This window comes from Manis pentadactyla, chromosome 4 (assembly GCF_030020395.1).
Source record: "Manis pentadactyla isolate mManPen7 chromosome 4, mManPen7.hap1, whole genome shotgun sequence".
In the NCBI taxonomy this organism is placed as follows: Eukaryota; Metazoa; Chordata; class Mammalia; order Pholidota; family Manidae; genus Manis; species Manis pentadactyla.
Genome location: NC_080022.1, coordinates 89,193,525 through 89,208,295, shown reverse-complemented (window position 1 = coordinate 89,208,295; position 14,771 = coordinate 89,193,525). Strand labels below are relative to the sequence as shown.

General features: G+C 35.0%; 1 protein-coding gene across 2 annotated transcripts in view; it reads left to right on the top strand.

Moving 5' to 3' along the window:
- The window catches only part of COL11A1 (collagen type XI alpha 1 chain), a 225,566-nt gene that overhangs the window by 48,260 nt on the left and 162,535 nt on the right, over nt 1-14,771 (top strand). For both annotated transcript variants that reach the window (XM_036879053.2, XM_036879052.2), the window contains exon 5: nt 9,767-9,895. In XM_036879053.2, the coding sequence (XP_036734948.2) occupies nt 9,767-9,895 (129 nt within the window). The remainder of the gene's footprint in view (nt 1-9,766; nt 9,896-14,771) is intronic.

Genomic DNA, 14,771 nt, shown 5'->3' with positions numbered 1-14,771 from the left:
ATAATGGATTGTTATTTCAAAAGAGGAATGAAGTACTGACATGTTACAACATAGTTAAATTTTAAATTTTGGAAACATGATAAATGGAAGAAACTAGTCCTTTTTAATTCAACAGAAGGCCTCATGTTATGTGATTCCATTTATGTGAAATGTACAGTGGTTACCAGGAGCTCAGGGAAAGGGAGAGACAGGGAGTAACTGCCAATGACAATAGTGTTTCTTTCTGGGGTGGTGAAATTTACTGAAATTAGATAGTCCTGATAGTTGGACAACTCTTTGAATGAACTAAAAAACACTGAATTGTACACTTTAAAAGAATAAATTTTATATGTAAATTATATACCAATAAAGCTGTTATCTTTTAAAAGGAGAAGTATAGGAATGGAATATTGATTTATGATTCATAAGAATTAACACCAATTTTAAGAGTAAGAATACAAAGTGCTTTTTTAAAATAAAGATGAAAGAACAATGCAAATAAAAATAACTACCACACCAGGTAATAACCATAGTATTTATTTATTTATTTATTTATTTATTTATTTTTTTTTTTATTGAAGGGTAGTTGACAACAGCATTGCATTACATTAGTTTCAGGTGTACAACACAGTGATTCAACATTTATATACATGATAATTCTAGGTACCAGGTATCACCATACCAAGTTGTTACAATATTTTGACTATATTCCTTATGCTATACATTACATCCCGGTTACTTATTTATTTCACAATTGGAAGTGTGTTTATATATATATATATATATATATACATTTTGTGAGGGCATCTCTCATATTTATTGATCAAATAGTTGTTAACCACAATAAATTTCTGTATAGGGGGGTCAATACTCAATGCACAATCATTAATCCACCCCAAGCCTAATTTTCGTCAGACTCCAATCTTCTGATGCATAACGAACAAATTCTTACATGGAGTACAAATTCTTACATAGTGAATAAGTTACATGGTGAACAGTGCAAGGGCAGTCATCACAGAAGCTTTCGGTTTTGTTCATGCATTATGAACTATACACAGTCAGTTCAAATATGAATATTCATTTGATTTTTAAACTTGATTTATATGTGGATACCGCATTTCTCTATTATTATTATTTTTAATAAAATGCTGAAGTGATAGGTAGATACAAGATAAAGGTAGAAAACAGAGTTTAGTGTTGTAAGAGAGCAAATGTAGATGATCAGGCGTGTGCCTGTAGACTATGTATTAATCCAAGCTAGACAAGGGCAATAAACATCCATGTATGCAGAAGATTTCTCTCAGAACATGAGGGGGGAGGTTCTAAGCCTCACCTCTGCTGCTCCCCATTTTCTCACCAGATGGCCCCCTGCGACTGTGCCTGTCTTAGGTTGTTCCTCCCTTGAGGAATCTTACCCGTCTCTGGCTAACCAGTCATCTTCCGGGGCCATACAGGGAAATGTTAAGTTGGTAAGTGAGAGAGAAGCCTTATTGTTTGAAAAGGTTAGCTTTTTACTTCTTTGCATATTTATGCCCTGTGGCTTCTATGCCCAGCATTTGTCTTGAGGTATCTTTACCACTTGGAAGAATTATGATACTCGGTAAATTCGACATGTGGCACGAGTTCTATTTAAAGGTTGTGATTAGGTAGGAAGAAGAAAATCTATAGAAGTAGCAGGCAGAAGAAAACCTGGGAAGATTGATTATTTCTTTGACATATCTTCTTGTAGAGTAACTTCAGCATGGATAGGTTTTAAACGACTAATTAAATTGTGCACACACATTAACATAATAGGAATATAGTTACCTAACCAAAGCATACCTGTAATTACCAGCCATCTCCAGTGAAACCAAGAAAACCAGTTAGGCACCTTAGGCATTTGTGAAAACTTATCTATGATATGGTGGATATTGTCCGACTGAACTTAAACAGTCTGAGAGAATTCAGATAAACTAGAACACCCCATTCCTGGGGACTGTTCATATCCCATATGTTCTTTTAATGATAAATAGTCTGTGGTTGTAAGATTTTGGAGTGCTACAATTTGCACTTCTCCTAATTCTTGGTTGAGTTCCAACAGTATAGATCCAGTCCAATTTTTGTTTTACTGTATGCACAGGCCAGCTTAGATATCTCCTTCATCTTTCCCATGGCAGGTCCAGGAACTGGTGGGATGAGTGCATCTACACCTGTGACAGTGCGTGGATCTTTGTTGAAGTTTTTTTTTTTTCTGATCATCTTCTGTCATGAGTCTTCCCGAGAGTGCTGATGTTGGAAGTTCTTTTTCATATCGCATCTTAGTTCATTTTCGGGGTAGCCAAATTAGGCTTTGATCCTCTGTATAAACACAAACAGACCCTTTGCCTACACTTTTATATGTCCTTTATATCATTGTGTAGAACTCATTAGAGGTCACCACATAGGAACTGCATTTTTTTTTTTAATCATTAAACTACACTTACATGACGAATACTTTGTTTACTAGGCTCTCCCCTATACCAGGTCCCCCCTATATACTCCTTTACAGTCACTGTCCATCAGCGTAGCAACCTGTTGTAGAATCACTACTTGTCTTCTCTGTGTTGTACAGCCCTCCCCTTTCTCCCACCCCCCCATGTATGCTAATCTTAATACCCCTCTTTTTCTGCCCCCCTTATCCCTCCCTACCCACCCATCCTCCCCAGTCCCTTTCCCTTTAGTACCAGTTAGTCCATTCTTGAGTTCTGTGATTCTGCTGCTGTTTTGTTCCTTCAGTTTTTCCTTTGTTCTTATATTCCACAGATGAGTGAAATCATTTGGTATTTCTCTTTCTCTGCTTGGCTTGTTTCACTGAGCAAAATACCCTCCAGCTCCATCCATGTTGCTGCAAATGGTAGGATTTGCCCTTTTCTTATGGCTGAGTAGTATTCCATTGTGTATATGTACCACATCTTCTTTATCCATTCATCTATCGATGGACATTTAGGTTGCTTCCAATTCTTGGCTATTGTAAATAGTGCTGCGATAAACATAGGGGTACATTGGTCTTTCTCATACTTGATTGCTGCATTCTTAGGGTAAATTCCTAGGAGTGCAATTCCTGGGTCAAATGGTATGTCTGTTTTGAGCATTTTGATGTACCTCCATACTGCTTTCCACAATGGTTGAACAAGTTTACATTCCCACCAGCAGTGTAGGAGGGTTCCCCTTTCTCCACAGCCTCGCCAACATTTGTTGTTGTTTGTCTTTTGGATGGCAGCCATCCTTACTGGTGTGAGGTGATACCTCATTGTAGTTTTAATTTGCATTTCTCTGATAATTAGCGATGTGGAGCATCTTTTCATGTGTCTGTTGGCCATCTGTATTTCTTTTTTGGAGAACCGTCTGTTCAGTTCCTTTGCCCATTTTTTAATTGGGTTATTTGTTTTTTGTTTGTTGAGGCGTGTGAGCTCTTTATATATTCTGGACGTCAAGCCTTTATCGGATCTGTCATTTTCAAAGATATTCTCCCATACTGTAGGGTTCCTTTTTGTTCTATTGATGGTGTCTTTTGCTGTACAGAAGCTTTTCAGCTTAATATAGTCCCACTTGTTCATTTTTGCTGTTGTTTTCCTTGCCCGGGGAGATATGTTCAAGATGAGATCACTCATGTTTATGTCTAAGAGGTTTGTGCCTATGTTTTCTTCCAAGAGTTTAATGGTTTCATGACTTACATTCAGGTCTTTGATCCATTTTGAGTTTACTTTTGTATACGGGGTTAGACGATGGTCCAGTTTCATTCTCCTACATGTAGCTGTCCAGTTTTGCCAGCACCATCTGTTGAAGAGACCGTCATTTTGCCATTGTATGTCCATGGCTCCTTTATCAAATATTAATTGACCATATATGTCTGAGTTAATGTCTGGATTGTCTAGTCTGTTCCATTGGTCTGTGGCTCTGTTCTTGTGCCAGTACCAAATTGTCTTGATTACTATGGCTTTATAATAGAGCATGAAGTTGGGGAGTGAGATCCCCCCTACTTTATTCTTCTTTCTCAGTATTGCTTTGGCTATTCGGGGTCTTTTGTGTTTCCATATGAATTTTTGAATTATTTGTTCCAGTTCATTGAAGAATGTTGCTGGTAGTTTCATAGGGATTGCATCAAATATGTATATTGCTTTGGGCAGGATGGCCATTTTTACGATATTAATTCTTCCTAGCCATGAGCATGTAATGCCTTTCCATCTGTTAGTGTCCCCTTTAATTTCTTTTAAGAGTGACTTGTAGTTTTCAGAATATAAGTCTTTCACTTCTTTGGTTAGGTTTATTCCTAGGTATTTTATTTTTTTTGATGCAATTGTGAATGGAGTTGTTTTCCTGATTTCTCTTTCTGTTGGTTCATTGTTGGTATATAGGAAAGCCACAGATTTCTGTGTGTTGATTTTGTATCCTGCAACTTTGCTGTACTCCGATATCAGTTCTAGTAATTCTGGGGTGGAGTCTTTAGGGTTTTTTATGTACAGTATCATGTCATCTGCAAATAGTGACAGTTTGACTTCTTCTTTGCCAATCTGGATTCCTTGTATTTTTTTGTTTTGTCTGATTGCCGTGGCTAGGACCTCCAGTACAATGTTAAATAACAGTGGAGAGAGTGGGCATCCCTGTCTAGTTCCCGATCTCAGATGAAATGCTTTCAGCTTCTCGCTGTTCAATATAATGTTGGCTGTGGGTTTTTCATAGATGGCCTTTATTATGTTGAGGTACTTGCCCTCTATTCCCATTTTGCTGAGAGTTTTTATCATGAATGGATGTTGAACTTTGTCAAATGCTTTTTCAGCATCTATGGAGATGATCATGTGGTTTTTGTCTTTCTTTTTGTTGATGTGGTGGATGATATTGATGGACTTTCGAATGTTGTGCCATCCTTGCATCCCTCTGATGAATCCCACTTGGTCATGGTGTACGATGGTTTTGATGTATTTTTGAATTCGGTTTGCTAAAATTTTGTTGAGTATTTTTGCGTCTACGTTCATCAGGGATATTGGTCTGTAGTTTTCTTTTTTGGTGGTGTCTTTGCCTGGTTTTGGTATTAGGGTGATGTTACCTTCATAGAATGAGTTTGGGAGTATCCCCTCCTCTTCTATTTCTTGGAAAACTTTAAGGAGAATGGGTATTATGTCTTCCCTGTATGTCTGATAAAATTCCGAGGTAAATCCATCTGGCCCGGGGGTTTTGTTCTTTGGTAGTTTTTTGATTACCGCTCCAATTTCGTTGCTGGTAATTGGTCTGTTTAGATTTTCTGCTTCTTTTTGGGTCAGTCTTGGAAGGTTGTATTTTTCTAGGAAGTTGTCCATTTCTCCTAGGTTTCCCAGCTTGTTAGCATATAGGTTTTCATAGTAGTCTCTAATAATTCTTTGTATTTCTGCGGGATCCGTCGTGATTTTTCCTTTCTCATTTCTGATACTGTTGATTTGTGTTGACTCTCTTTTCCTCTTAATAAGTCTGGCTAGAGGCTTATCTATTTTGTTTATTTTCTCGAAGAACCAGCTCCTGGTTTCATTGATTTTTGCTATTGTTTTATTCTTCTCAATTTTATTTATTTCTTCTCTGATCTTTATTATGTCCCTCCTTCTGCTGACCTTAGGCCTCATTTGTTCTTCTTTTTCCAATTTCGATAGTTGTGACATTAGATCGTTCATTTCGGATTGCTCTTCCTTTTTTAAATATGCTTGGATTGCTATATACTTTACTCTTAAGACTGCTTTTGCTGTGTCCCACAGAAGTTGGGGCTTAGTGTTGTTGTTGTCATTTGTTTCCATATATTGCTGGATCTCCATTTTGATTTGGTCATTGATCCATTGATTATTTAGGAGCGTGTTGTTTAGCCTCCATGTGTTTGTGAGCCTTTTTGCTTTCTTTGAACAGTTTATTTCTAGTTTAATGCCTTTGTGGTCTGAAAAGTTGGTTGGTAGGATTTCAATCTTTTGGAATTTCCTGAGGCTCTTTTTGTGTCCTAGTATGTGGTCTATTCTGGAGAATGTTCCATGTGCACTTGAGAAGAACGTGTATCCTGTTGCTTTTGGATGTAGAGTTCTGTAGATGTCTATTAGGTCCATCTGTTCTAATGTGTTGTTCAGTGCCTCTGTGTCCTTACTTATTTTCTGTCTGGTGGATCTGTCCTTTGGAGTGAGTGGTGTGTTGAAGTCTCCTAGAATGAATGCATTGCATTCTATTTCCTCCTTTAGTTCTATTAATATTTGTTTCAGGTATGTTGGTGCTCCTGTATTGGGTGCATATATATTTATAATGGTTATATCCTCTTGATGGACTGAGCCCTTTATCATTATGTAATGTCCTTCTTTGTCTTTTGTTACTTTCTTTATTTTGAAGTCTGTTTTGTCTGATACCAGAATTGCAACACCTGCTTTCTTCTCTCTGTTGTTTGCTTGAAATATCTTTTTCCATCCCTTGACTTTAAGTCTGTGCGCGTCTTTGGGTTTGAGGTGAGTCTCTTGTAAGCAGCATATGGATGGATCTTGCTTTTTTATCCATTCTATTACTCTGTGTCTTTTGATTGGTGCATTCAGTCCATTTACATTTAGGGTGATTATTGAAAGGTATGAATTTATTGCCATTGCAGGCTTTAAGTTTGTGGTTACCAAAGGTTTAGGGTTAGCTTCTTTACTGTCTTACTGTCTAACTTAACTCGCTTGTTGAGCTATTATAAACACAGTCTGATGATTCTTTATTTCTCTCCCTTCTTATTCCTCCTCCTCCCTTCTTCATATGTTGGGTGTTTTGTTGTGCGCTCTTTTTAGGAGTGCTCCCATCTAGAGCAGTCCCTGTAGGATGCCCTGTAGAGGTGGTTTGTGGGAGGCAAATTCCCTCATCTTTTGCTTGTCTGGGATTTGTTTAATCCCTCCTTCATATTTAAATGATATTCGTGCAGGATACAGCAGTCTTGGTTCGAGGCCCTTCTGTTTCATTACATTAAGTATATCATGCCATTCTCTTCTGGCCTGTAGGGTTTCTGTTGAGAAGTCTGATGATAGCCTGATGGGTTTTCCTTTGTAGGTAACCTTTTTTTTCTCTCTGGCTGCTTGTAATACTTTGTCCTTGTCTTTGATCTTTGCCATTTTAATTATTATGTGTCTTGGTGTTGCCCTCCTTGGATCCCTTGTCATGGGATTTCTGTGTACCTCTGTGGTCTGAGAGGCCATTTCTTCCCCTAGTTTGGGGAAATTTTCAGCAATTATTTCTTCAAAGACATTTTCTATCCCCTTTTCTCTCTTTACTTCTTCTGGAATACCTATGATTCTTATATTATTCTTTTTCGATTGATCACTCAGCTCTCTTAAAATTCTTTCATTCCTGGAGATCCTTTTATCTCTCTCTGCATCAGCTTCTCTGCGTTCCTGTTCTCTGTTTTCTAGTCCATTAATGGTCTCTTGCATCTCGTCCATTCTGTTTTGAAGTCCTTCCAGAGCTTGTTTTATTTCTGAATTCTCCTTCCTTAGTTCTTGCATATTTCTCTGCAAGTCCATCAGCATGGTTATGACTTTTGTTTTGAATTCTTTTTCAGGTAGACTGGCTAAATCTATCTCCCCAGATTCCTTCTCAGGGGAAGATGTAGCAGATGCTGAAGCTGTCTGGGTTAGTCTTGTCTGGATCATATTTTTTTGCCTTTTCATGTTGACAGGTGCTATTGACTGTCAGCTGGGAGGGCCAAAATTTTCACTTGCTACTGGCCTTTCTTTACTGGGACAACTGCGACCCCTAGTGGCTTGTGTTGGGTAATTGCGTGTAGAGTGGGTCTTTGTGTCTTGCCTGGCCGGAAGGGAGAAATTTCCCTTTCTGTGGGCGGAATTTTTCTCAGGCTGCTTCTCTGCTTTCGCAGCGCCCGGTGGGGTAATGGATGGGGGGGCTGCTTGACTGTTTGCCTCCGTGAGGGGTCTCAGAGCTGTTGCCCAGGGGGTTAGTGCACCCGGTTTTCCCTGTAATTTCCAGCTGCTGTACTGTGACCTGGGTTGTTTCCGTCAAGCTGTTAAGTCCCTGTCCCTTTAAGACTTTCAAAAAGCCCCCGCTTTTCTTTGTCACAGGGGCATCAGCTTCAGCACCCGCTCAGAGGTCTTACTCCCTGTTCCCCCAGTATCCAGGGCCCCCTGGGCATGTACTGTGTCTGCGCTCTGGCCCGGATGGCTGGGGCTGGGTGTTCGGCAGTCCTGGGCTCCGTCTCCCTCCCGCTCTGCCTATTGTTCTCCCGCCGGGAGCTGGGGGGAGGGGCGCTCGGGTCCCGCAGGGCCGGGGCTTGTATCTTACCCCTTTCACTAGTCGCTGGGTTCTCGCTGGTGTAGCTGCAGTCTGGCCACTGTCCTGCGTCTTCTGGTCTCTCTTTTAGGGCTAGTTGTGTTTGTTGTATTTTCAAAAGTATATATGTTTTTGGGAGGAGATTCCCACTGTCCTACTCATGCCGCCATGTTGGCTCCACCTCTCAACCATAGTATTTAATAAAGGATTGCCTGCTATAATTAATTTATACTCCTTTCTTGGCACTTTCACACTTTGCTATATCTTTTCTAAGTTATGAATGCTATTCTCCATTTAATTATAGTTTTAAATCTTAACCACTAATAGCACTCTCCAAAGGGCAAGGATCACATTGTTTGTTTCTCCACCTTCATTGGTACCATGTTTAATGTCTTGTGTATAATACTTCTCAATCAACATTTGTTGATGAGTAAATGACTGTTGTAAAATTAAAGTGCCATGAACTTTTTCTTAGTACTCAATATTAGGGACTTTTACAATTTAATTTCCATATTTTCATCAGGCCCTAGATAACTTTTGTTAATGAGATGCAGAGAAAACTGCCAAAACTGAAATTATTCAAAATGGAGTCAGGAGCTTTTCTGTGAACCAGTTTCATATGATCAAATTTACAGGGACCTGAATCACCAAGTCAAATGGATATTATCTCAGACATTCTTCTGGATCAATATGATTATGTCCTATAGATTTATGTCCAAAGTAGTTTCACATTGAGTTTAAACTTATGTGGAAACATTCAGAATGATTCAAGAGCAGAATGTCTTATTTTTTCTCATATTTACACAGTTTTAAGAAACTCTTGAAATTAAAATTATAGGAAGCCCAATTATTTCTAATATTTATTTTTTATTGCAATTATACAGATTTCTAAATAATTGAGTTTTAATATATGCTTAGATGCTTTATTTTCTTAATAAGAATATAGCAAACTTATTTTTTTTTCATAATTTGGGTTTTTCTGGTCTCTTCATTTCTCATTCATCTTTGTCAGTAGGAGTTTCTTTTGCTATTCATTCCTGTAACAGAATAGAAGTGTTAAATCTATATTTTCTTAAAGTCTCATATGAATTTGCCTACCAGTAATATTTAAGCTTAATTTAACTGATACCTTTAGTTATTTAATGTTAGAAATGCATTACATCTTTATATATTTACAGTTTTAATATTTTATTTAATTTTTATCAGTTTATTACATACATTTTATTAGTCTTATTCCATACAGAGTAAACAGTGAAGGCAATAAAATCAACTTTTAATGGATGGATGGATGCATATAGTATAGATTTTCTGGAGCACAGAATAACAGCTTAGTATTAAGAGCTAATTTGTAAAACAGGTGTGAATTTCTCGATCCTATTATGACTATTTTTAACATTGAACTGTAAGTGATTTTTCTTCTTAAGATATTTAAAAATGACCTACACATTACCTTGAGTAAATTGTACAGTAGATATATATGTATTTGAGTACACCAACTACATCGAGGTTCATTTCTCGGCAGGGGGACATCCAGCAGTTGTTGATCACAGGTGACCCCAAAGCAGCATATGACTACTGTGAGCATTACAGCCCCGACTGTGATTCTGCAGCACCCAAAGCCGCTCAGGCTCAGGAACCTCAGATTGATGAGGTGAGGACCATGAGATCAAAGCAGATTTGCTCATTTCAGTGGGACAGACATAGTATTGTACTTCTATGGGTTACCTCTCTAATTACTCAATTTTAATCAAACTATACATTTTATTTTATAGTGTCTGTTTCTAAGAGGAGGTGATTTGAAAATGTTTAGTGTAGTTTTCTTTTTATTTAAGTATTTCGTTAGTTAAAAATTTTTAAATTAGAGATTCCTAGCATGCATACTACGTATATGAGCATATTTTATTTTGGGGGAAGTGAGAATAAGCTAATTTATAAAAGCCCCATTTCTGCCCTTAGCATTAAAAAAATTAACGTAGTCTGGAGATAAAGGTGACCTCGCTTCCGGTTTACTTGACATTCCTCCAGACCTTTGGCAGTTCATGCAGATGGGAAAGTGACATTAGAGCTGTCTTAAACTTTTCAGGTTGTATTGAATATTTAGACATACTTCTTTTTCTATTTCTTTAAGGCTATGCTACATTGATATATATGTATATATATTTCATTTGCTCACATAAATTTGACATGAAAAGCAGTGTAACCTGATTGCAGTAACTAAAACTATTCATATACTTTGATTGATGTTATGCCACTTAATTTGGAATTCAGATGTGAAACCATTCTTCCAGGCTATTCTTTCAAGAAAATTCACCATAATGAGTTGACTCTGTTCTTCTTTCAAGCCAATTCTACATACAACTAAGTTAGTGTACCCATAGGAATTTTGTCAGACTTGAATATACCAAAGAATAAAACAGCATAGTGCAGGTACCCTTCATCCAGATTTTTAAGTAAAATCCTTTGAAGTGGATTTTACAGAAATTAAAAAGCAAACAAGCTGGAAGGAATTTAATCTTGAGTTGAGAGCAAAACTATGTATATATAGATTTTTTTTTTCTCAAGATGAAGATTGTTAAAGTTTAGAAGGATGAGTAGAAGTTTGAAAACATCAGGACTGTCCTTAAGTTTGAAAGTAACTCAAGTAACATTCTTCTTACCTCCTAACTGCATATTAGGCTCTACCTTTGGAGCTTTATTATTTAGAACAGGTTAAGATCTTGCCTTTTAATTTTAATTTATCATTATTTCTGCATATGAATTCAATTTTTATTTTACCGTTTAAATGCTGAAATATATATGATGGCATTACCTTTCTTTTCAAGGTATAATAGTGAATTCTGTTGCATGCTCTTTCTCATGACTTACAATTACTGTTTTTTTTTAAAACAGGATAAAAATATTAAGCTGATAGGAAAGGAAATATGAGAGAAAAGAAAAATTACTTGGATATTTGTTTTTGTTTGGTTTACATTATCAAGCACTTCATTCTTTTTATTTCCTCATGATTTATTAAAAGTTTTCTTGAATTCTAAGAGCATAGGTAACATACCCATTAGTTTGAATGGCTTTATATTTTAGAGATTATATGATGATTCAGTATTAAAATTTATAACATTTAGTAGGATACATGTTCAATATTGATGAGATTATTTTGTTCCTGTTTTAAGAAAGATAAGTTTTGTTGTTTTTAGTGACAGATATGGCTCTGATTTTGGAAGAATAAAGGTATGTATTCTTAATATATCACCTTGAGGTGTATCACCTGTCATCATATATTCCCATGTTGTAATGGTATTATGTCAGGTAAGATCATTATCTTAAAGCAAAATAGTAACTTCTTAATCCATTTTCATCTCAAATTCATTTAAAAGTAAAGTCCTTTTCTACATTAGCTATTGATAATATATACTTAACTTTCTGTTGAAAAGTAAAATGTATTTACTTGAAGCATTTGATGAGTAAAACAGCATACTCCTTGCTATAATAAAAGCTGTATGAAACTCTAGTTGGGTGATGCAAGAACTGATAACATTTCTTACCAGTTTCTATATTTAATGTGCCAAAGTGAAAAGTTTTTTTGTGAAGATCAGCTCTCACAATTTTTCCCAGTTCTATACATTGATACTTTAATAATAAGATAACCATTCTATATTATGAAAAGAACTGGTTAACCAAATTAGTAAATAGTCCTTATATTAATTTTGCACTGTAGCATTAATACATCAATGTATTATAAATATTCATTTTAATAATTGATATACATATGTTCTACCTACACAAAACAGGAATGTGATGTTATTTGCCAGTAATAAAGAACATAAAGCATAATATAAAGCACCAATTTTACATGCCATACTTTATGGTCCTTAATTCTCCATTAACAGATTTTATGATATTGCATATTTATTCTAATTACTTTAATAAATATGCAAATTTCTTTCATAAATTAATGTATGCTTTGTCCAACTTGTAATTTTGTTTAATTCATATTTTCTAAATAACATATTCTAATTAATTCCTAAAATTCAATTTTTTATGTGTTTGGCACAACACTACATCATCACCATAGAGTGACATACATAATTCAGATAGATTTAAATATAGAGATAATATCAGCAAACCTTAAGCTCTATTTGAACTTACACAATACCATTTATATAGAAGAGTAACTAATATTAAAATTACGATGGTTTGGGGATTTTCTCATCAATTAAGTTTATCTTTCTCTAAGAAATTATATGTTAAATTGTTATATAGTTCTTTCTTTTCTTAATATATTACACAGAGTATAATGCCTTATATACAGTAGGAAATTGCATTATTTTTTATAAAGGATGAAAGGTGAAAAAAGAAAATGAAGCAAAGACAATATTTTATAAGGAAATTTAAAAAACACTGACTTCTCATATTTTTACCTTAATCTTCTTTGCACTTAGTATTTATCATATATAGTCTAGTTCTCATAGATACACAGATATGCCACTATTTTTCTAACTAATAAAATAAGAACTGACTGTATGACGTTTTTAGATGGAGACTCTTTCTCCTCACATATTATAATTTATGTTAAACTACTCACAAACCAAAGCTGAAATCATTCCATCACTGCACATCTTCATACATTCATCTAATTGAGTACAGCTCGGTTCCTCTTTACCTGTCTTTAAGGCACCCACATATTCCATAACAAGAAGGGAGAAATCTTTGCTTACTGTAAAGCTTCATGTAGACTAGCAAAGCTCTAAGTACACTCAATACCACCAAAAGGGGGAAATCAGAACAGAACTAGTGATTATTTTCACCCCTGAATAGCTCTAAGAAAAAGATGTGCTTTAATGCCTAAGAAGGGAATCATGTTATTTCCTCCATTATTCCACAACCACCACTAATCTGTTGGTGTCCATTTGGAAAGATTTAAATAGAAGAGAGAATTATGGAGGTTAGAAGAGGTTTTCTCCTACAAGAAAAAAAACATGATATAAAGGTAATAAAGTTAATTGGCTACTTTGTTATATATATGCCTGAGTATTAGGCTCCATTTAAGATGCTTTTAAATTGAGTATTTAAAAAATCTCAGACCTTTATACCTTTATTTATTTTATGTTTTTACAATTCATTATAGATGCACATGATTATGAATAGTCTGCCTCATTTTAAAACTCTAAAGCATAAATTAGACTGACAAATCTTTTTTTTAATATTCTTATTCAAGCTGGCAGCTAGTAATGATATAAATCCAGTATTTCTTATTCCAACACAGATGAACCTAACTACAGAAAAATTATTCACTAGGCAATATTCAATCTCCATTAATGTCTTCTTCATGTGCATCTAAATTCAGCATTTAGGTGTTTTACTTGCTTGATGATACTATTAAATAATGCTAAATTTGACTTTCATAGAAATAGATGGCATTATATCTTGCTTTGCAGAAGCATGAAGAAACAAAAATGCTCAAAGTGATATACACATGTATTTTTCTATTTCACCAAATTCTATACAAATTCAATTTTGAACAAATCTTTGTTGAAGTGCTTCCAATATATATTCATTGATAATGAAACTATTATTGGTTAGATGAAATCATGAATATGTTTCAATTAATTTAATCAAATCACAGTTTTGATAATCAAAAAATACTAAAGGCATGTCTATGCTTGTATTTAAGTATGACCTTCAGTTGAACCATCTAAGAAAGTTTCACTCTAGTGAGGGCATTTTATTAAGGCCCAGATATACAATATTGACAGGGAATCAGTTACAGACATGTCTCATTATATGTCTTTGTGAAATTTGCACTCATTTGCATCATATATGTAATAGAGCTTATTAGGAGGCACAATGATCACAATTCTCTAGAAGATGTGTTCAACAGTTATTTTTCTGGGAAATTAAAAGAGTTTATCTGGTTGGTCTAGTGGGTATATATTTGGAATTTTATAAAATATAATACTTAGGGAATTCCACATAAGCTGACTTTAGCATTAAAAAAAGTATATACTTATATATAATATTATCTATATTTATGCTATATATCCTATCATATACCATCTTATATGTATATTAGAGTTTTAGCTTGTTGAGTTTGCTTCTTAATATTTTCTTAGTGTATTTTTCTTTTAGTCAATCAGACATTCTTCTGGATCAATATGATTATGTCCTATAGATTTATGTCCAAAGTAGTTTCACATTGAGTTAAACCTATGTGGAAACATTCAGAATGATTCAAGAGCAGAATGTCTTATTTTTTCTCATATTTATACAGTTTTAAGAAACTCCTGAAATTAAAATTATAGGAAGCCCTATTAATTATTCCTTCAAATCCAATTATTTGGATTAGAAGGAGAACACATTATTTTCCTCCTCATTCAGTATGTATGATTGTTCTTACACATCTTTCCTTTAAGGAACATAATTCTTTCCAATTAAATTCTTTTAATATAGAACAATCTAGTATAAAACACTATTACCTAATTCAAGTTCAGTTTAAATGGTAAGATATCTAAATGATATGCTTTTTTAAAAAA